The sequence below is a fragment of the Staurois parvus genome, unplaced genomic scaffold (assembly GCF_062004578.1).
Source record: "Staurois parvus isolate SC_StPar_1 unplaced genomic scaffold, SC_StPar_1.0 ptg001880l, whole genome shotgun sequence".
NCBI classification, from domain to species: domain Eukaryota; kingdom Metazoa; phylum Chordata; class Amphibia; order Anura; family Ranidae; genus Staurois; species Staurois parvus.
In genome coordinates, this window is record NW_028319676.1 from 156,401 (window position 1) to 177,500 (window position 21,100).

At 49.2% G+C, this 21,100-nt stretch overlaps 1 protein-coding gene and 1 pseudogene across 1 annotated transcript in view; one reads left to right on the top strand and one right to left on the bottom strand.

The window, feature by feature from the left end:
• Positions 1-7,515: 7,515 nt before the first annotated feature.
• The window catches only part of LOC149433899 (pre-mRNA-splicing factor ATP-dependent RNA helicase PRP16-like), a gene marked incomplete at its 3' end in the record, with an annotated part of 45,863 nt that continues 32,278 nt past the window's right edge, over positions 7,516-21,100 (top strand). The window contains 6 exon segments of the mRNA XM_089664312.1: positions 7,516-7,641; positions 10,231-10,598; positions 15,116-15,279; positions 19,001-19,114; positions 19,294-19,447; positions 19,524-19,642. Of these exon segments, the coding sequence (XP_089520438.1) occupies positions 10,300-10,598; positions 15,116-15,279; positions 19,001-19,114; positions 19,294-19,447; positions 19,524-19,642 (850 nt within the window).
• Positions 13,624-13,800, bottom strand: LOC149433900 (U2 spliceosomal RNA; annotated as a pseudogene).

Here is a 21,100-nt window from a genome sequence, read left to right on the forward strand (position 1 = left end):
AGTAGGCAAGGAAGGATGGTGGGAAGGAAGGTGGAAAAAAAGAGGGAAAGGAGGGCAAGAAGGAAGGAAGGAAGGACGGTGGGGAAAGAAAGAGGGAAAGCAGGAAGGGGGGAAAGAAAGAAGGATGGAAAGAAAGAGGAAAAGAAAGAATGAGGGAAAGAAGTAGGAGGGAAAGAAGGAGGAGGGAAAGAAGAAGGAGGGAAAGAAGAAGGAGGGAAAGAAGGAAGAAGGGACAGAAGGAAAGAGGGAAAAAAGGAAGGAGGGAAAGAAGGAAGAAGGGAAAGAAGGAGGGAATGAAGGAGGAGGGAAAGAAAGAAAGAGGGAAAGAAGAAAGAGGGAAAGAAGGAGGGAAAGAAAGACGGAGGGAAAGAAGGAGGGAAACAAAGACGGAGGGAAAGACTTAGGGAAAGAAAGAGGAAAAGAATGAAGGAGGGAAAGAAAGAAGGAGGAGAAAAATGAAGGAGGGAAGGATGGAGGAGGGAAAGAAAGAAGGAGGGAAAGAAGGAAAGAGGGAAACAAGGGAAAGAATTAGGGAAAGAAGAAGGAGGGAAAGACGGAGGGAAAGAAAGAAGGAGGGAATGAAGGAGGAGGGGAAGAGGGAAAGAAGGAAGAATATTAGGAAGGAAGGAGGAAAGAAAAAGGAGGGAAAGAAGGAAGGCGGGAAAGAAGGAGGGAAGGAAAGATGAGGACAAAAAGGAAGGAGGGAAAGAAAGAAGGAGGGAGAGAAGGAAGGAGGGAAAGAAGGAAGGAGGGAAAGAAGGAAGGAGGGAAAGAAAGAGAAAAAGAAAAGAAGGAGGGAAAGATGGAGGGAAAGAAAGAGGAAAAGAAAGAAGGAGGGAAAGAAGGAAGGAGGGAAAAAAGGAGGGAAAGAAAGGAGAGAAAGAAGAAGGAGGGAAAGAAGGAAGGAGGAAAAGAAAGAAGGAGGGAAAGAAGGAAGGAAGGAGGGAAAGAAGAAAGGAGAGAAAGAAGGAGGGAAATAAAGAAGGAGGGAAAGAAGAAGGAGGGAAAGAAGGAAGGAGGGAAAGAAAGAAGGAAGGAAAGACGGAGGGAGGGAAAGAAGGAAGGAGGAGAAGAAGGAAGGAGGGAATGAAGGAGGGAAGGATGGAGGAGGGAGAGAAATAAGGAGGGAAAGAAGGAAGGAGGGAAAGAAAAAAGGAGGGAAAGAAAGAAGGAGGGAAAGACAGAGGGAAAGAAAGGAGGGAAAGAAGGAAGGAGGGAAAGAAAGAAGGAAGGAAAGACGGAGGGAAAGAAGGAAGGAGGGAAAGAAGGAAGGATGAGAAGAAGGAAGGAGGGAATGAAGGAGGGAAGGATGGAGAAGGGAGAGAAATAAGGAGGGAAAGAAGGAAGGAGGGAAAGAAAAAAGGAGGGAAAGACGGAGGGAAATAAAGAAGGAGGGAAAGAAGGAAGGAGGGAATAAAGGAGGCTGCAGGGAGGGGGGAATCTGGTGGCAGCTCTGCTGGAGATGAGGGGGGGCAGCCGTGGACCGAACAAACAGGAGCCCACAGCATGCAGGAGATGGGTAGGAGGGGCAGCACATAGAGGAGCTGAGAAATGCTTGACCCAGCATCTCTATGTGCTGCCCGGCAGCCCCTCCTATCCAGGCGGCCCCGGCCCACCGGGCAAATACCCGTTGTGCCCTATGGCCAGTCTGGGCCTGGTGTCTGTTGTTCCATGTACTTGTGTTAAAAAGTATCCTATTTTCTGAATTTCTTCATTTGTGTGGAATACCTGGTGATCCTGCCAGTCCCTCTGCTTCCCTATTGCAAACTAACCATGCCACTTATCCATGCTAGACATGAGAGCACATCCTTCCCAGTGTGGTCAGTTTTCTGGCTGTGCTAGGAGCACAGCCTGCCTGCTGTCCAATGATTAGATTTGTACTGACACACACCCCCCTGCACAGCTATTCACTGGGAAGATCAGTGTACTGCTGTTTTTTCCACCCCCACCTCTCTAAGCCTCTTATGCAGCTGAGAACAGAGGTAATGTGATCACTTAGGAAAAAAAAGAGAAAAAAAAGGGTATTTATAATGCTTTTTATACAGTATCTATACACAAATGTTTTTCCTTTCATTTCTATTTTAAACTGAATGGGTGGTTTTACAAGGTGAGTATTTACATATACACATTAAGGTCTGGTAAGCTGCTTGGCTTTACTGTAGGCACATTTTAAAAATTCATACCCATGGATATGACTCCATTTATCCCTCTTTTGGACACACGTTTCTGTCTATCTTTTAGGTCTGATGTATACCGTAGAGGTGAATAACTTGTGTACAATTTTCTGTATACCATAATTATTTATATAGCATGGTCCTTTACATTAGAACCTGATGTGGAAATGAGGAAATGTGAAGTCATAAGGCTGCTATTATCAAGCACTAGTTTGTTTGGGTGATTTGTGTTTATTGTAGCGTCTTCATTTTACTGACGCTAACCACAGTAGGTGTCTCCACATATATGAAAATATGACCTTTGTGCAGCAGGCTCAATGTTTGTGTGTTTTTTTCCTGTCTGATTTGCTTTTTGTATTTCATCCGTGTGCCTATTTATTAGACATTATCTTTGTTAATTAATGTGATAACAAATTTATACATATGCTGTTGTTTATATATATATACTGTATGTTTCTCTTAAATGCGAAAAGGTAAATATAATATCTTGTGTAAAGTTATATACATTTTTTTTTACATTCTAGACATTGTATTGACATTATTGCAATTCCAAAATATATCATTATTATTTATATTTTTTTTTACATAAGACATTCTATTTGCATTATTGCTGCATGCCTCCAAGAGACATATACAGTATATATATATATATGTATATTTTATATATATATATATATATATATATATATATATATATATATATAAAAATATATATATATATATATATAAAAAAGTATTGGCCCCGCCCTCCAAATCACTGGATTCAGGTGTTCACCTCCATGGACACAGGTGTATACAATCAAGCCCCTAGGCATGCAGACTGCTTCTACAAACATTGGTGAAAGAATGGGTCGCTCTCAGGAGCTCAGTGACTCCAAGCGTGGTCCCGTGATAGGTGGCCACCTGGGCAATAAATCATTTCCTGGCTACTAAATATTCCACGCTCAACTGTTAGTGGGATTATAACAAAGTGGAAACAACTGGAAACAACAGCAACTCAGCCACCAAGTGGTAGGCAACGTCACATGACAGAGCGGGGTCAGCGCATGCTGAAGCGCACAGTGCGCAGAAGTCGCCAACTGTCTGCAGAATTAATAGCTAAAGACCTCCAAACTTGGTGTGGCCTTCAGATGAGCCCAACAACAGTGCGTAGATAGCTTCATGGAATGGGTTTCCATGGCCGAGCAGCTGCATCCAAGCCTTACATCACCAAGTGCAATGCAAAGCGTCGGATGCCGTGGTGTAAAGCATGCCGCCACTGGACTCTATAGCAGTGGAAACGTTTTCTCTGGAGTTGCCAATCACACTACTCTGTCTGGCAATCCGATGGATGTGTCTGGGTTTGGTGGTTGCCAGGAGAATGGTATTTGCCTCACTGCATTGTGCCAAGTGTAAAGTTTAGTGGAGGGGGGATTATGGTGTGGGGTTGTTTTTCAGGGGTTGGGCCTGGCCCCCTAGTTCCAGTGAAGGGAACTCTTAAGGCGTCAGCATACCAAGACATTTTGGACAATTTCATGCTCCCAACTTTGTGGGAAGAGTTTGGAGATGGCCCCTTCCTGTTCCAACATGACTGCACACCAGTGCACAAAGCAAGGTCCATAAAGACATGGAGGAGCCAGTTTGGGGTGGAGGAACTTGACTGGCCTGCACAGAGTCCTGACCTCAACCCCATAGAACACCTTTGGGATGAATTAGAGCGGAGACTGCGAGCCAGGCCTCCTCCCCCGACATCAGTGCCAGACCTGACAAATGTGCTTCTGGAAGAATGGTCAAACCTTCCCAAAGACACCCTCCTAAACCTTGTGGACGGCCTTCCAAGAAGAGCTGAAGCTGGTATAGCGGCAAAGGGCGGGGCCAACTCAATATTGAACCCTACGGACTAGAACCCTTAAAGTGTAGTATAACCCTTTAGGTGTGGTAGAACCCTTGACTGTGGTAGAACCCTTTTGGCGTAGTAGAACCCTTGAAGTGTTGTAGAACCCTTTAGGTGTGGTAGAACCCTTGACTGTGGTAGAACCCTTTTGGCGTAGTAGAACCCTTTAGGTGTGGTAGAACCCTTGAAGTGTGGTAGAACCCTTAAACTATGGTAGAACCCTTAAAGTGTGGTAGAGCCCTTGAAGTGTGGTAGAACCCTTGAAGTGTAGTAGAATCCTTAAAGTGTAGTAGAACTTTTTAGGTGTGTTAGATCCCTTGAAGTGTGGTAGAACCCTTGAAGTGTGGTAGAACCCTTTAGGTGTGTAGATTCCTTGAGGTGTGGTAGATCCCTTGAGGTGTGGTAGAACCCTTTAGGTGTGTTAGAAACCTTTAGGGGTGATAGAACCTGTAAAGTGTGGTAGAACCCCTCGCAGGTTTTTAATGCTACCCCTGTCACTATTAAGAAGATTCACCCTCTTTATCTGTCCGGTCCGTTATCATCAAACGTGAAAGAAAATCTAAAATTTTTGGTTGTCCCCTGAAAAGTTATAGGGAAGAAATCCTGCCATGGAGACACTAGTTCTGATAACCTGGGGGTCACCAATGGATTTCCCTTCATTTGCAGGACATTCCAGTCATTTCCTATTTGGCTGTGGAACAGGAAGTGGAGGAAAGTCTCCCCAATGGGACACAGATGATAAATAAATCTGGCCGGGCTTTTTAGTCCTCCCTTACTCTATCCAAACTGAAAAAAAAAAGTTTTCCTATAGCTCTACTTTAAACTACTGGCCAGTGAAGAGTTCCCCTCCGTACATTCCAAAAATACAGACTCCATGAGATCATTCCCCTCCCCCCTAAAGCATGCGCATATCACCCCCATCCTCAAAAAGCCCTCCCTGGATCCCGTGGACCCCAACAACCTCAGACCCATCTCCCTGCTGCCACTCACCTCCAAGCTCCTTGAACGCATAGTCTACGATCGCCTAAGCTCCCACCTTACAGACAATAACCTCCTGGACCCTCTACAGTCCGGCTTCCGTCCCCTACACTCCACTGAAATTGCCCTCCTCAAAATCACTAACGACCTACTAAACGCCAAAGCCAAGGGCGACTACTCTGTCCTCCTTCTCCTGGACCTCTCTGCGGCCTTCGACACAGTTGACCACCCCCTCCTCCTGAATAAACTACTCTCCCTTGGCATCAGAGATACTGCTCTCTCTTGGTTCTCATCCTACCTATCCTGGCGCTCCTTCAGTGTCACCTACAATGGTGCCACCTCCCCCTCCCTCCCCCTCTCTGTTGGGGTCCCCCAAGGCTCTGTCCTTGGACCCCTTCTCTTCTCCATCTACACCTCCTCCCTGGGCAAACTCATACACTCTCACGGCTTCAACTATCACCTCTACGCTGACGACACCCAAATCTACCTCTCCACCCCTCTCCTCACCCCCACTATCTCCGCCCGCATCACTCACCTCCTAAATGACATCTCAGACTGGATGTCGCTACATTTCCTCAAGCTCAACCTCTCCAAAACCGAGCTCCTCGTCTTTCCCCCTGCCAACACCCCCCCCCCATCCTATCCATCATCACCAACAACTCCACTATCACTCCCACCCCGCAAGCCAAAGTCCTTGGCGTCATTCTTGACTCGAACCTCTCCTTCCAACCGCATGTCAAATCACTCACAAACACATGCAGGCTCCATCTTCGCAACATTGCCAAGATACGTACCTTCCTCACCCCAGACACCACCAAACTTCTAGTACACTCCCTCATCATCTCACGCCTTGACTACTGTAATTCTCTTCTCACCGGCCTACCCAAGTGCAGGCTCTCCCCGCTCCAGACCATCCTGAACTCAGCGGCCAGACTCATCCACCTCACCACCCGCTCCACCTCTGCCACCCCCCTCTGCCTCTCCCTCCACTGGCTCCCGATTGCCCAACGCATCAAATTTAAACTCCTAACCCTGACCTACAAAGCCGTTCACAACACTGCCCCTGACTACCTCACCAACCTGATCCCCAAGTACCACCCTACCCGTACCCTTCGCTCCTCACAGGACCTCCTTCTATCCTGCTCCCTGGTCTCCTCCTCCCATGCACGACTGCAGGACTTCTCCAGGTCCTCCCCCATCCTCTGGAACTCACTGCCCCAATCCATCAGACTGTCGCCTTCCCTCCCCACATTCAGGCGCTCCCTCAAAACCCATCTCTTCAGGGAAGCCTACCCCGCCCTCACCTAACGGCCATTCTCCCTCTTTCCTCCCACCCCTCATTCCCCTCAGCCACTTCCTCCTGTGCCTCTACCCCCTTCCACCTAGATTGTAAGCTCGAAAGAGTAGGGCCCTCTTACCCCTCGTACGTTGTTTGTTGTTGTTGTACTGTGCCATGTATTGTCCCCCCCCCATTGTACAGAGCTGAGCAAACCCTTTGGCGCTATATAAACTCGATGTAATAATAATAATAATAATTGATCAATAACCAATGTGTCATTTTAGTGAATTGACTTTAATGATTTATCTCATTTTTTGCAGTATTTTCCTCACATTTGTAATTGATTTGTTGTATTTTCCTCACATTTGTAATTGATTTGTTGTATTTTCCTCACATTTGTAATTGATTTGTTGTATTTTCCTCACATTTGTAATGAATTTGTTGTATTTTCCTCACATTTGTAATTGATTTGTGGTATTTTCCTCACATTTGTAATGAATTTGTTGTATTTACCTCACATTTGTAATTGATTTGTTGTATTTTCCTCACATTTGTAATTGATTTGTTGTATTTACCTCACATTTGTAATTGATTTGTTGTATTTTCCTCACATTTGTAATTGATTTGTTGTATTTCCCTCACATTTGACATTTTACTTTGATAAATTACCTATTTTATTATTGTGTGAAATATTTCCAAAAAAACACAAATATTGTATACAATAATCAGTGGATAGGCCCCAAAGTCTTACGCTTCTTTAAGAGCTATGTGAATTCAGCCCGCTGTGTCTGAGCTACTAGAAACCTGCCACCTATGTGGGTGTACAAACATGGCGGGTGCACCTCAGTAACGTTTCACAAGGAAGCTCCGTCTAATTGGATGTACAAACATGCCAGCTGCCATCTCTACGCAAGAGCATAGTAATTGGGCGTAGAAACATGGCTGGTGAGCCTCAATTCCACTTCACAAAAAGGGGTAGTCTAATTGGGTGTATAAACATGGCGGTTGCGGCTCTACGCAGCTTCACAAAAAAAACAAAAAGTCAAATTGGGTCTACACATATAGCGGCTGCACCTCAGTTCCGTTTCACAAGGAAGCAGAACTGGGTGTACAAACATGGCGTTAGCACCGCCTCCTACGTTTTATAAAGCGAAGCGCAGGCGGCGTGGGTGTACAAACATGGCGGCTGACGGCGCACGCTCAATAGGAACCTGAAAGGGAGTCTAAAGATGGCCGCCAGATACCGGAAGCAGGGTTCTCTGTTAGCTCTCTGATCAATAAAGTTTTGTAGCGAGAACAGCGTTATGCCGGGATGATGGCGGCGCCCACAGGTTGAGGTAGGAGGGGTAGGCGGAATATGAGTCTGTATGGCCGGTTCCCGGGGTGTGAGTGATGGAGGTGGATGGACTGTGTCTTGTCAGTGCTGTACAGGCACTGGGGGCATCTGAGGGCAGGTGGGGGCTTCCTGAGGGGATCACAGCTGCTGCCTGTCATGGCTCCCATCTAATGATGGCCCCTGTGCATGGGGAGGGCATCAGAGAGGTCTGGGTGTCATCCCCATCCCCAGGACTGTGTACCTGGAGGGGCAGACCTCCATATGAATACAATGTATACAGGGAGGGGACAGGGCTGTACATTGTACAGGGGGCCCCATCAGAAGGGCCCCATGGATGAGGTGTCCCCATTGTGGTGTCCACTTGGATGAGGTGTCCCCATCGGGGCGTCCCCTTGGATGAGGTGTCCCCATCGGGGCGTCCCCTTGGATGAGGTGTCCCCATCGGGGCGTCCGCTTGGATGAGGTGTCCCCATCGGGGCGTCCGCTTGGATGAGGTGTCCCCATCGGGGCGTCCGCTTGGATGAGGTGTCCCCATCGGGGCGTCCGCTTGGATGAGGTGTCCCCATCGGGGCGTCCGCTTGGATGAGGTGTCCCCATCGGGGCGTCCGCTTGGATGAGGTGTCCCCATCGGGGCGTCCGCTTGGATGAGGTGTCCCCATCGGGGCGTCCGCTTGGATGAGGTGTCCCCATCGGGGTGTCCGCTTGTATGAGGTGTCCCCAGCGTGGTGTCCGCTTGGATGAGGTGTCCCCAGCGTGGTGTCCGCTTGGATGAGGTGTCCCCAGCGTGGTGTCCGCTTGGATGAGGTGTCCCCAGCGTGGTGTCCGCTTGGATGAGGTGTCCCCGGCGGGGTGTCCCCTTCGTCAGTCATCCAAGGGACCCCTCTGATGGAGGCACCTCATCCAAGCGGCCACTCTGATTAAGGTACCCTTGGGTGAAGTGTCCCGATGAATCAGAGCATCCCCTTGGATGAGGCGCCCCGATGAATCAGAGCGTCCCCTTGGATGAGGCGTCCCGATGAATCAGAGCGTCCCCTTGGATGAGGCGTCCCGATGAATCAGAGCGTCCCCTTGGATGAGGCGTCCCGATGAATCAGAGCGTCCCCTTGGATGAGGCGTCCCGATGAATCAGAGCGTCCCCTTGGATGAGGCGTCCCGATGAATCAGAGCGTCCCCTTGGATGAGGCGTCCCGATGAATCAGAGCGTCCCCTTGGATGAGGCGTCCCGATGAATCAGAGCGTCCCCTTGGATGAGGCGTCCCGATGAATCAGAGCGTCCCCTTGGATGAGGCGTCCCGATGAATCAGAGCGTCCCCTTGGATGAGGCGTCCCGATGAATCAGAGCTTCCCCTTGGATGAGGCGTCCCGATGAATCAGAGCTTCCCCTTGGATGAGGCGTCCCGATGAATCAGAGCTTCCCCTTGGATGAGGCGTCCCGATGAATCAGAGCTTCCCCTTGGCTGAGGCGTCCCGATGAATCAGAGCGGCCCCTTGGCTGAGGCGTCCCGATGAATCAGAGCGGCCCCTTGGCTGAGGCGTCCCGATGAATCAGAGCGGCCCCTTGGCTGAGGCGTCCCGATGAATCAGAGCGGCCCCTTGGCTGAGGCGTCCCCATGAATCAGAGCGGCCCCTTGGATGAGGCGTCCCCATGAATCAGAGCGGCCCCTTGGATGAGGCGTCCCCATGAATCAGAGCGGCCCCTTGGATGAGGCGTCCCCATGAATCAGAGCGGCCCCTTGGATGAGGCTATGTCAATATTCCCATGGCACACGTTCCTGAACCAAGGTCAAAAGTGGCAGAGGCTACAGCAACATCCAGCTGGAAACTGGAGCCATCATAGATCAAAGTACATCTTTGCCAGCACACCACAGATCACCAATATTGTTCAAAAGGCTATTTTTATTGGAGAATAATCACATTACAAAGGAAAGGTGCAGCGTTTTGGGGCCGCACAGGGCCCCTTTGTCATGCTTGATGGAGCCCTGCGTGAATCCGAAACATTGTACCCTTCCCTTGTGATGTGATCATTCTTCAATAAAAATAGCATTTTGAACAATATTGGTGATCTGTGGTGTGCTGGCAAAGATGTACTTTGGCCCTTAGATGAGCGCATCCCCATGGGTGTGTCCCCATCGGTGTGTCCCCTTGGCTGAGGTGTCCCCATCGGTGTTTCCCCTTGGATCAGAGCATCCCCTTGACTGGTGTGTCCCCTTGGACGAGGTGTCCCCACCGGTGTGTCCCCTTGGACGAGGTGTCCCCACCGGTGTGTCCCCTTGGACGAGGTGTCCCCACCGGTGTGTCCCCTTGGACGAGGTGTCCCCTTGGACGAGGTGTCCCCACCGGTGTGTCCCCTTGGACGAGGTGTCCCCACCGCTGTGTCCCCTTGGACGAGGTGTCCCCACCGGTGTGTCCCCTTGGACGAGGTGTCCCCCACCGGTGAGGTGTCCCCTTGGACGAGGTGTCCCCCACCGGTGTGTCCCCTTGGATGAGTTTAGTTACAGAGACGGCAGATCTTGTATTGGTTGTGGTTTTGGAGGAGGTAACGTCATACAGTTGAAGCTTTAATTAATTTTTTAATTTTTTTTTATTACAGAAGTCACTGAAGGTAGACGGCTCTGCATCATTACATGTGTACTTGGGAAGGTGCCGCGCCATCAGCAACATGGAGGATGACGCCTCACTACACAGGTTGGAGGGCAGTGAGCCTTCTCTCCAGGAAGGAGGACTGGTGATTAAGAAGAAGAGTTCCAGCAATGAGCAGCATGTGTTTAAAGCCCCCGCGCCGCGCTCCTCACTGCTGGGCCTAGACTTGTTGGCTGCCCAAAAAAGGAAGGAGCGAGAGGAGAAGGAGCGGCAGGAGGGGGACAAGAAAGTTAAAGTAGGTTCTAGAGACTGGGAGGATCGAGAGAAGACCTCTGAAGGATCCAGTGATAGGATCAGCCGAGGAAGCCATGGTGATAGGTGAGTTTCAGTATATCTTTTTATTTTAATTTTTTTTGTGGGTTTTTTTACATACTGTCACCCTAGCAGTACAATGTCACCATGGCGACACTGTACTACTTGTGGGGGGGTGATGAAGATTTTTTTTTTTACACTGATTGCTTTTATGCCCATAAAGGCTGTAAAAGCAATCTTTTCTTCTTCTCTCTGGCTGCATTCTTGCAGCGATTGAAAACTACTGTGTGAACTGTGATTGGTCACAGCTTGTCACATGGTACAAGGCTGTTGTGAATAGCCCTGTACCATGTCACCTCTGTGATCATTCACAGATTTCACATGTAGTAAGCAATGATGTCAGAAGTGACATCTTGCTTACTACTCTGCATGTGATCTCTGATTGGCCAATCAGTGGTCACACGATCGGGAGCTCACACAGAGGTCCCGTCCGACGATCGGTGTTCCACTGTGTGCGGGGGTGGGAGGCCGTTTATAAACAACCACCCGACCCTGCACTGCCATCGTCTGGCCGTTTATTTATATTTATATATATATATATATGGGCCGGATGAGAAGTGGTTAAGTAAGGGAAACCATCAGTGAAGCCTTGCAGCTTCATAGCTGGTTTCCTACTGCTCATGTGAGAAGACACGCTGCGCTTTGTGAATGGTCCCGCGGCCTTCTGTGAAGCGTCCCAGAAGGCTGTGGGGGAACAGGGGCCAACCTCTGGCTTAGATTGCTGCGACAGTGTGGTTTTGACAGGTACTCGCCCACAAAAAGTGCCAAATGTGGCAGTGAAGGGGGGGGGGGGGTGATGCAAACAAGTGGAACTTCCCCTTTTCGGTTAAGTTCTGTGTTAACTAACAGCCCTACTTGAATTTTTTTAAAACTGAAGCTCTGGAATTCAGCCACTTTGTAAAAATGTGCTGGCTTACTGTAAGCTAAGTCCAAGAAGGTGCTGGACTCTTTTAATTTGCATCTGAGAGTTTTACAAAGCTACAGGAGTACAGCTATCACTATACTTCCATTGCCTCGACTGACCCCGATCACTATACTCCCATTGCTCCGACTGACCCCGATCACTATACTCCCATTGCTCCGACTGACCCCGATCACTATACTCCCATTGCCTCGACTGACCCCGATCACTATACTCCCATTGCCTCGACTGACCCCGATCACTATACTCCCATTGCCTCGACTGACCCCGATCACTATACTCCCATTGCCTCGACTGACCCCGATCACTATACTCCCATTGCCTCGACTGACCCCGATCACTATACTCCCATTGCCTCGACTGACCCCGATCACTATACTCCCATTGCCTCGACTGACCCCGATCACTATACTCCCATTGCCTCGACTGACCCCGATCACTATACTCCCATTGCCTCGACTGACCCCGATCACTATACTCCCATTGCTCCGACTGACCCCGATCACTATACTCCCATTGCCTCGACTGACCCCGATCACTATACTCCCATTGCCTCGACTGACCCCGATCACTATACTCCCATTGCCTCGACTGACCCCGATCACTATACTCCCATTGCCTCGACTGACCCCGATCACTATACTCCCATTGCCTCGACTGACCCCGATCACTATACTCCCATTGCTCCGACTGACCCCGATCACTATACTCCCATTGCTCCGACTGACCCCGATCACTATACTCCCATTGCTCCGACTGACCCCGATCACTATACTCCCATTGCCTCGACTGACCCCGATCACTATACTCCCATTGCCTCGACTGACCCCGATCACTATACTCCCATTGCCCCGACAACTCCTTTGTTTGTGAACAGAAGCGTTCGTGAACTGAGGTATCACTGTATATGTTCTGGAGCACTTGGAAGAGAAAGAAAGAGAGACTCTCTCTGGTATTGCGATACCGAAATATCTCCCACCAGGGATCAGTTAATATTTGTAATATGCTCAGGGATACAAGAGCTAAAGGGGGGCAAACCTGGACTGTGAAGTCAAGGGTCCCAAATCTTCAAATGTAGGAGGTGTAGATGGAAGCCACTTCAACAAAATGCTTTTCCGTGCCAAGAACAGAAGCCTAGTTCTAGCGTTTCTCACATGAGGAGTAGATGATTCCTCGTAGGCATCTGGTGGGATCGTTGGGTTGCATCACTTGAAAGGCCCGGTTGATGGTATCAAGCTCAATACTCCAGTTTGGGACATTTCAAGAACATATGCAGATGGTCCCCACAGCGAGGGCCCTTCGGGGTTTCTCTACGGTGCCATTTAAACATCTTGTGAGGCTTTCTATAAGCTCTATTTTTTTTTTTTTTTTTTTTTTTTTTTTTTAAGTCCGCGAACGTGCGAAAAACCCGTAAGTGTACAAAAAAATCGTGCAAGTGCAAAAACACAAAAAGTGCACTTAGGGGTGTTTTTTGTCCATCCCCCGAAGGGGTTGGATCTCTACCCTGATCCCCAGGGGCACGAAGCTCCTGACAGGGACAAGGTTCCCATGTGGTCTGCCTAGCCAAAAGGCCTGGCGGACCCCGTTCCTTGTGGCCAGCCGAAGCCAGACACCAAGTACTTGGTAAGAGAAAAACCCCCTAGGGACAGGGGAGGAAGGAACCAAAAGGCCACACATCCTCCCCGTAGACTTCAGGGCAGGCCCGAGGACCCACACCCTCCATCCTGTGAGAAATAAAACACACACAAAAGTGAAAAGTGACAAACCTGAGGAGAAAATAAATAAATAAATAAGTGGCCGTGCAATTGTGCACTGACCAGGCCCTGAGGCCCGTAGCAAAAATTGCCCAGGACTTAGCCATAAGGCCCGGTCCTAAAGGCGCAGTGCAGGAAAAGTGTTTGAAACAGTGACCATGTGCCGTTTCACACATTGGGGTCCCACACCCATGTGTTACTAAGAGCACCCCTGAGGCGACCACTCTCGGGGGGCACTGGTTCACAGACTTTCTGCCTCCCCGGCCTCTGGCCAGACAAAGTAGATCCATTCAAACCAGGAGGAACTGGGCCCCTCCGGTTTTCCAGGGGGAATTACTCCCGGGCGCCAGGAGCCTGTGGGTGCCTCGGTTTCTCTTCCAGCCTGTACTAACCATCAGGACCCCCATCCTACCAGCAGGGGTACTATACAACCAATCATCCCCGCAAGCAGGAATGATGGTGGAGCGCCCCCACTGGACACTGATAAGAACAGATACTACACTTCATCTTATCCAAAAGGCCGAGAAGCGTTCTATAAGCTCTATTATTACAGAAGCATCAAAAACAACATGATACTTGTAATCGGGGTACATCTCGCCCTGTACTGCGACGCAGCGCACCACATTGCAATACAGTTCCAAGCATACGATAAATACATTCAGAAATAAATACATTCGCTCAGCGGTATGATGCCTGACGTGATGTGTGTGGAGGATGAATCCCCCGGACCAACACGTCATGCATAACGCCGCTTACCCCAAAAACCATAGCATCCTGATACACAGTACTAAGTCATGCAAAAACGAAAACGAGAACAAAAGCCGGAGTTTACAATCTACAATAAGCATCGGGTGTGTGGGGGGGGGAGGGGGAAAAAGGGGGGAAAACACAGGCCCGAAGCTTTATTGAAGGGACAAAGACACGCAAGGGGGAGTAGGGGGAAGGGGAAATCTTCAGACGTCCTCTTCCTCCTTAAAGTCCATCAAGGTATAGTCTCTGAGCAGACTGAGGATCAGTCTGCGGCAGTCCTCAATGGACATCCTCTCCCGCTGGTGGATGAGGCGCTTCCTGGCGCACCATAAAGCGTCCTTAAAGCAACACAGCACCCTCCAGGCGCCGTCAATGTCCTCCAGAGAAAAAGTTCCACAGAACAGTCCATTCAACACCCCAAAGTGAGTGATGGCTGTCTGTGGTACAAAGTCTTCGAGTTCAGGTTCCAGGGCCCCCAACAGGGCCTGAGCAAATGAGCACTCCCAGAAAACGTGGTGAGACGTTTCCTCATGGATGATGCAGAAGGGGCAGTGTCTGTATCTGCTCAGGTTCCTGGCATGCATAAATGTCCTGAGAGGCAACCCCCCTTGGATTGCCATCCATGCCAGGTCTTTGTGCCTGTTGGTGAGAATGTTGGAAGAAACATTCCTCCAGACCACCTTGCAGGTGTCTGAAGGCAGGCCTGGAACCAACTCCAAAATGTCGCTTGCTCTGATCAGCTTGTAAATGGTCTTTGGTTTCCACAAGTCAGGCTTGACTCCCTGCAGCCCCTGCTCCTTGATGAACTTGAAGGTATCCAAGTAGTACCAAGGGGTGTCCCAGTTGTAGGGGATGGAACTGTCCCAAGTGTCCCATCCGAGGGACCTCCAGAGAGGCAGCAGGAAGAAGCGAGACATTGCGTTCCCGCCAGAGTCTATAAGCTCTATGTAGAAGGAAAAGTTGAGATAGTCTCTGTGTGGGAGAAATAGATACCAAGGGGACCCGTTCTAGGATGGAAATTCCAATGCTCTCCATTTAACGTAGGGATATCTAAAGACCAGCTACTCCTTGTTTCTAATTGAATGTTGTTATTTAAGACATTACAGAACGCCACGAGTGGAGACACCGTCTTATACCGGTGGGGTCAACGAGGAATTCCTGGCACGGAGTCGCCAGAGGGAGCGAGAGAGGAGGGAACATGGCGTCTATGCTTCATCCAAGGACGATCGGCGGCGAAAGGAGCGTAGCAGTCGAGACAGAGGTAAGCTGGAACTCCGAAATGTATAGGTAAATGGCTAGTAAACCTAAACTACAGCTTGGCCCATGCAAGTTACAAATAAGATTGGTAAAAACGAACCGTGTATGTAAAAATAAACACATATGCACAGCATTGTGGGTTAGCCAGGTTGGGGAAAGCCTTAAAATAGAACTGTGGCTAGGTTATGGACATTCAAATACTTACATATTAAAGCCCATCTCCTCCATACAGCGGTTTAAAGCTCAACTCCAGCTTTTGGTTCACTTTACATGCTGGCCCAAGCGAACTATATCCCTCACTTACATTTGAGGCCGCTGGTTGTGCTGTATGACCTGTATGTAGCTGAGGCTGCAGGCAGCGCTGTGTTCCGGTGCAAGTCGAGACTTTCCTGTTTCAGCCCCGGAACACAATAGAGTCTGTCTGAGCAGAGCTCAGCCACTCATAGAAAGCAATGTATTCTATCAATGAATACAAAGCTTCCTCTGATTGGCTAAGTCTGAGGTTATAACTTCATCCGCCTGCCTCTCAGACTCATCCAATCAAAGGAAGCTTTGTATTCAATCGATAGAATACATTGCTTTCTATGAGTGGCTATCGATTGAATACAAAGCTTCCTTTGATTGGATGAGTCTGAAGTTATAACCTCATCAGCCTGCCTCTCAGGCTCAGCCAATCAGAGGAAGCTTTGTATTCAATCGATAGCCACTCATAGAAAGCAATGTATTCTATCGATTGAATACAAAGCTTCCTCTGATTGGCTGAGCCTGAGAGGCAGGCTGATGAGGTTATAACTTCAGACTCATCCAATCAAAGGAAGCTTTGTATTCAATCGATAGCCACTCATAGAAAGCAATGTATTCTATCGATTGAATACAAAGCTTCCTTTGATTGGATGAGTCTGAAGTTATAACCTCATCAGCCTGCCTCTCAGACTCAGCCAATCAGAGGAAGCTTTGTATTCACTCGATAGAATACATTGCTTTCTATGAGTGGCTATCGAGTGAATACAAAGCTTCCTCTGATTGGCTGAGTCTGAAGTTATAACCTCATCAGCCTGCCTCTCAGACTCAGCCAATCAGAGGAAGCTTTGTATTCAATCGATAGCCACTCATAGAAAGCAATGTATTCTATCGATTGAATACAAAGCTTCCTCTGATTGGCTGAGTCTGCGGTTATCACCTCATCAGCCTGCCTCTCAGACTCTGAATACAAAGCTTCCTTTGATTGGATGAGTCTGAGAGGCAGGCTGATGAGGTGATAACCTCAGACTCAGCCAATCAGAGGAAGCTTTGTATTCAATCGATAGAATACAACTCTTTCTATGACTGGCTATCGATTGAATACAAAGCTTCCTCTGGGGTTCCGGGGTTGAGAAAGGACAGTCTCGGCTCGCACCGGAACACAGTGCTGCATGTAGCGTCAGCTACACACAGTTCATACGGCACATCCAGCTGCCTCACATGTTGGTGAGGGACATAGTTCGTTTGGGCCAGCTTGGCACATGTAAAGTGGTACAAAAAGCTGGAGTTCAGCATTAATAAAAATCACCTAGCAAAGATTTCAAACGGCAAACCAGCTTTGACAGCAGTACTAACGTACTTTCCATCACCGTTCCCTCCCACTGCTAGATTTCCTCGGTGTTCCTGGTTGAATGACACCTGATATAATTTAATCTGTGCGAGAAATCTAACATTCACTTCGGGAGGGGGAAGCCCAGTGCTGGACTTTAACAAGCGGTATATTAAATTTAAAACAAGCCCTCACTGACCTTTGTAGCTGTAGCTACCATGGAGTAATTCATCCTAAAGCTTCTCAGCTTTATGATATTTTTCTCTTCATAGCAGTGACCTGGCAGCTTGCCAGCCATGTAGTCTGCCTACAGACCCAATGTGAGTGACTTTTTTTTTTTGCTTCTGTTGTGAACTTTGAGGATGAATTTCTCCACAGTGGTTGTAGGTACAGGATGGGGTTATTTAAAGCTTATTTACAGTTTTAGCCTTAAATCAGAATTAAAGAGACCCTGACCACGGCCTGCATTCTGGGATCGTTCCCAAGCACACAGGATTTGACAGGTACTTGCAAGTTGCTGCACATTACCAATATTTACAGAGTTTGTAGAACCCGACTGATGCACTTCAAAGTACACCTACGATGGGAGAAATGTGAGAACTAATGACATATAGGCAGATCAAAGTAGGAGAAAGTTAGAGGTCCTTATCTGTGTGCTTGTTTTGGGGAAGTGGCTGAGAATACTGAAGCCGGGAGGGTAAGCAGTTAACATTCTCAAGAGAAGAAGTAAACAAACTCCGCCTCCCAGGAGAGTTTTCCCTTTTATATAGGGCTGTTGCCAGGCTACAGACATTCAACTATTTTTACATATTCTTAAGAAGTAAAAATGCTTTAACCCCCTTCATAACTAGGGCATGTTGTGTGGTTTTTTTTTTTTTGCTATTCAGCACTGCGCTACTTTAACTGGTAATTGTGCGCTCATGCAACGCTGTAGCCAAATGATTTTTATATAATTTTTTTCACACAAATAGAGATTTCTTTTGGTGGTATTTTGGTCACCACTGGATTTTATATTTTATATAGAATGAAAAAATTACTGAAAATTTTGAAAAAAAACCCCACCATTTTCTACTTTCTATTATAAAACATATCCAATGAAATCACATTTCTTCATAAATCTAGGCTACATGCCTTCTGGGAAAAAGGTAAACCGTGCTTTTGGGGACACCATACTATTGGGGACACTGGTATAGCTGTGATACTGATCTGTACAGTCACTATACTAGTATCAACGGTGATAGGTAACTTAGTGTGAGGGTGGTGGGCAATCTGGCGCTGTCGCTGGCTGGGAGGAACTTTTGACAATGACGTTGCTAGTGACACAATTGCAGTGATCAGTGATAATTCTGTATTAATGACACTGGCTGGGTGACAGGAGAGAATAGGAGGACAATCAAGGGGTTAACAGTGTGCCGAACAAGTGCATGCAAGTGTTTGCGTACTGCTTTTACTTACAGATCTGGCTGCAGTCTCTCCTTGCTTTCAGTTCTGAGGGCAGGGAGGAATCCGGACAGAATCTGTGTGTTGTGTTTTTATGAACACACAGATCTCCGTGCTGTGATTGGCCACAGCCCAGATTAGCATGGGATGCGCACCTTTAAACCAGGAAGTTCACCAGGACGTACGGGTATGTTGCAGTGCCTGTGAAATCCGCCCGCCAGCTGTAAATGTACTGCTGGAGGTTGGCAAGAGGTTAAAGCAAGCGCTCAGGAACATATGTATCTGCAGGCACCACGGAGTAGTTAATCCTCAACGTTTTTGAGAAAAAAAAAATGTTTTCACTTTCATTTTCCCTCACGAAATTGTTTAGGTCCCCCCTCCCAGCAGTGACTTGGCAGCCTGGCAGCCCTCTTATCTCTAATATAAACAAAGAGCAGGTGCACAGGAACAGGGGAGAAAACAGTCGCAGCTTGAATGACTTCACTAGATCTCTTTGAAAATTGAGGATGAATTGCTTCACAGTATCTGCAGCTACAGAGGTCAGTGGGGGATTGTTTAAAAGATTATTTCCTGCTTGTTAAGAATATGTAAATTGTTGAATGTTCATAGTTTGGCCACAGTTCTGCTTTAAGGTATATACATGTTTAGGTGGAGCACAATATATACATTGATTTTATTTTTATTTTTTTATTTTTTTTTTTCAATGACTCCCCAGATGACCGCAGTCACAGGAGCAGCAGGTCTGATCGTGATCGCTCAGAGCGAGACAGCGGATCCGAGAGAAGTTCAAGACGCAGCGAACCTGATTCTCCGAGGCACAAACCCAGAGGTATGACCAAGTGGTGTAGAGTCCTCCTTTGTGGGACACATCAGAGTTCAGGACTTGGCAATGACTAGCATCTGGAAAGGCCTGCTGGGTGTCATAGCCGAGCCCTCAGCCTTTCAAGACTTTCGGTCTAGTCGTGTGTCTTGTAGTTCACATTGACATTTTTTTTTTTTTTTCTCTAGATTCCTCGACTCCCTCTCGTTCTGGGTGGGAGGAGGATGACAGCGGTTACGGCAGTTCTCAGCGCTCTCAATGGGAGTCGCCTTCTCCGTCACCATCATACAAAGACTACGACCGGAGCCACCGCAGCGAGAGGGACAGTTCCAGGAGGGATCGGTCAGTATTTCTTCACTTTTCTGCAACAGGACAGTGTAATTAAAGGCATCCACAAATAATGTTTTGTTCCATGCAGGTCAGTGAGGGTCAGCTACACGGATGATTCTCCGCTGCCGACACCTTCCTACAAATTTAATGAATGGGCATCTGAGAGGCGCCATTTTGGGTCCACCCCGCGGCTCTCCCAGGGAAGAGGTAAGTGATGGGATGGTGGGGGGGAAAGTGATGGTCCAGCAGGTAAATGTGGTAAAGATGAATGTGAGGCGAAGTGCTTTTGGGGAAGGGAAAATGATAACCAATGAGAGGTCCTGCTGGTTGCAGTACGAAAATGTCCTTTAATGTCCCTTCCAGTCCGGACGCTTTCACCCCCTTCCAGTCCGGACGCTTTCACCCCCTTCCAGTCCGGACGCTTTCACCCCCTTCCAGTCCGGACGCTTTCACCCCCTTCCAGTCCGGACGCTTTCACCCCCTTCCAGTCCGGACGCTTTCACCCCCTTCCAGTCCGGACGCTTTCACCCCCTTCCAGTCCGGACGCTTTCACCCCCTTCCAGTCCGGACGCTTTCACCCCCTTCCAGTCCGGACGCTTTCACCCCCTTCCAGTCCGGACGCTTTCACCCCCTTCCAGTCCGGACGCTTTCACCCCCTCCCAGTCCGGACGCTTTCACCCCCTTCCAGTCCGGACGCTTTCCCCCCTTCCAGTCCGGACGCTTTCACCCCCTTCCAGTCCGGACGCTTTCACCCCCTTCCAGTCCGGACGCTTTCACCTCCCTTCCAGTCCGGACGCTTTCACCCCCTTCCAGTCCGGACGCTTTCACCCCCTTCCAGTCCGGACGCTTTCACCCCCTTCCAGTCCGGACGCTTTCACCCCCTTCCAGTCCGGACGCTTTCACCCCCTTCCAGTCCGGACGCTTTCACCCCCTTCCAGTCCGGACGCTTTCACCCCCTTCCAGTCCGGACGCTTTCACCCCCTTCCAGTCCGGACGCTTTCACCCCTTCCAGTCCGGACGCTTTCACCCCCTTCCAGTCCAGGACGCTTTCACCCCCTTCCAGTCCGGACGCTTTCACCCCCTTCCAGTCCGGACGCTTTCACCCCCTTCCAGGTCCGGACGCTTTCACCCCCTTCCAGTCCGGACGCTTTCACCCCCTTCCAGTCCGGACGCTTTCACCCCCTTCCAGTCCGGACGCTTTCACCCCCTTCCAGTCCGGACGCTTTCACCCCCTTCCAGTCCGGACGCTTTCACCCCCTTCCAGTCCGGACGCTTTCACCCCCTTCCAGTCCGGACGCTTTCACCCCCTTCCAGTCCGGACGCCTTCACCCCCTTCCAGTCCGGACGCCTTCACCCCCTTCCAGTCCGGACGCCTTCACCCCCTTCCAGTCCGGACGCCTTCACCCCCTTCCAGTCCGGACGCCTTCACCCCCTTCCAGTCCGGACGCCTTCACCCCCTTCCAGTCCGGACGCCTTCACCCCCTTCCAGTCCGGACGCCTTCACCCCCTTCCAGTCCGGACGCCTTCACCCCCTTCAGTCCGGACGCCTTCACCCCCTTCCAGTCCGGACGCCTTCACCCCCTTCCAGTCCGGACGCCTTCACCCCCTTCCAGTCCGGACGCCTTCACCCCCTTCCAGTCCGGACGCCTTCACCCCCTTCCAGTC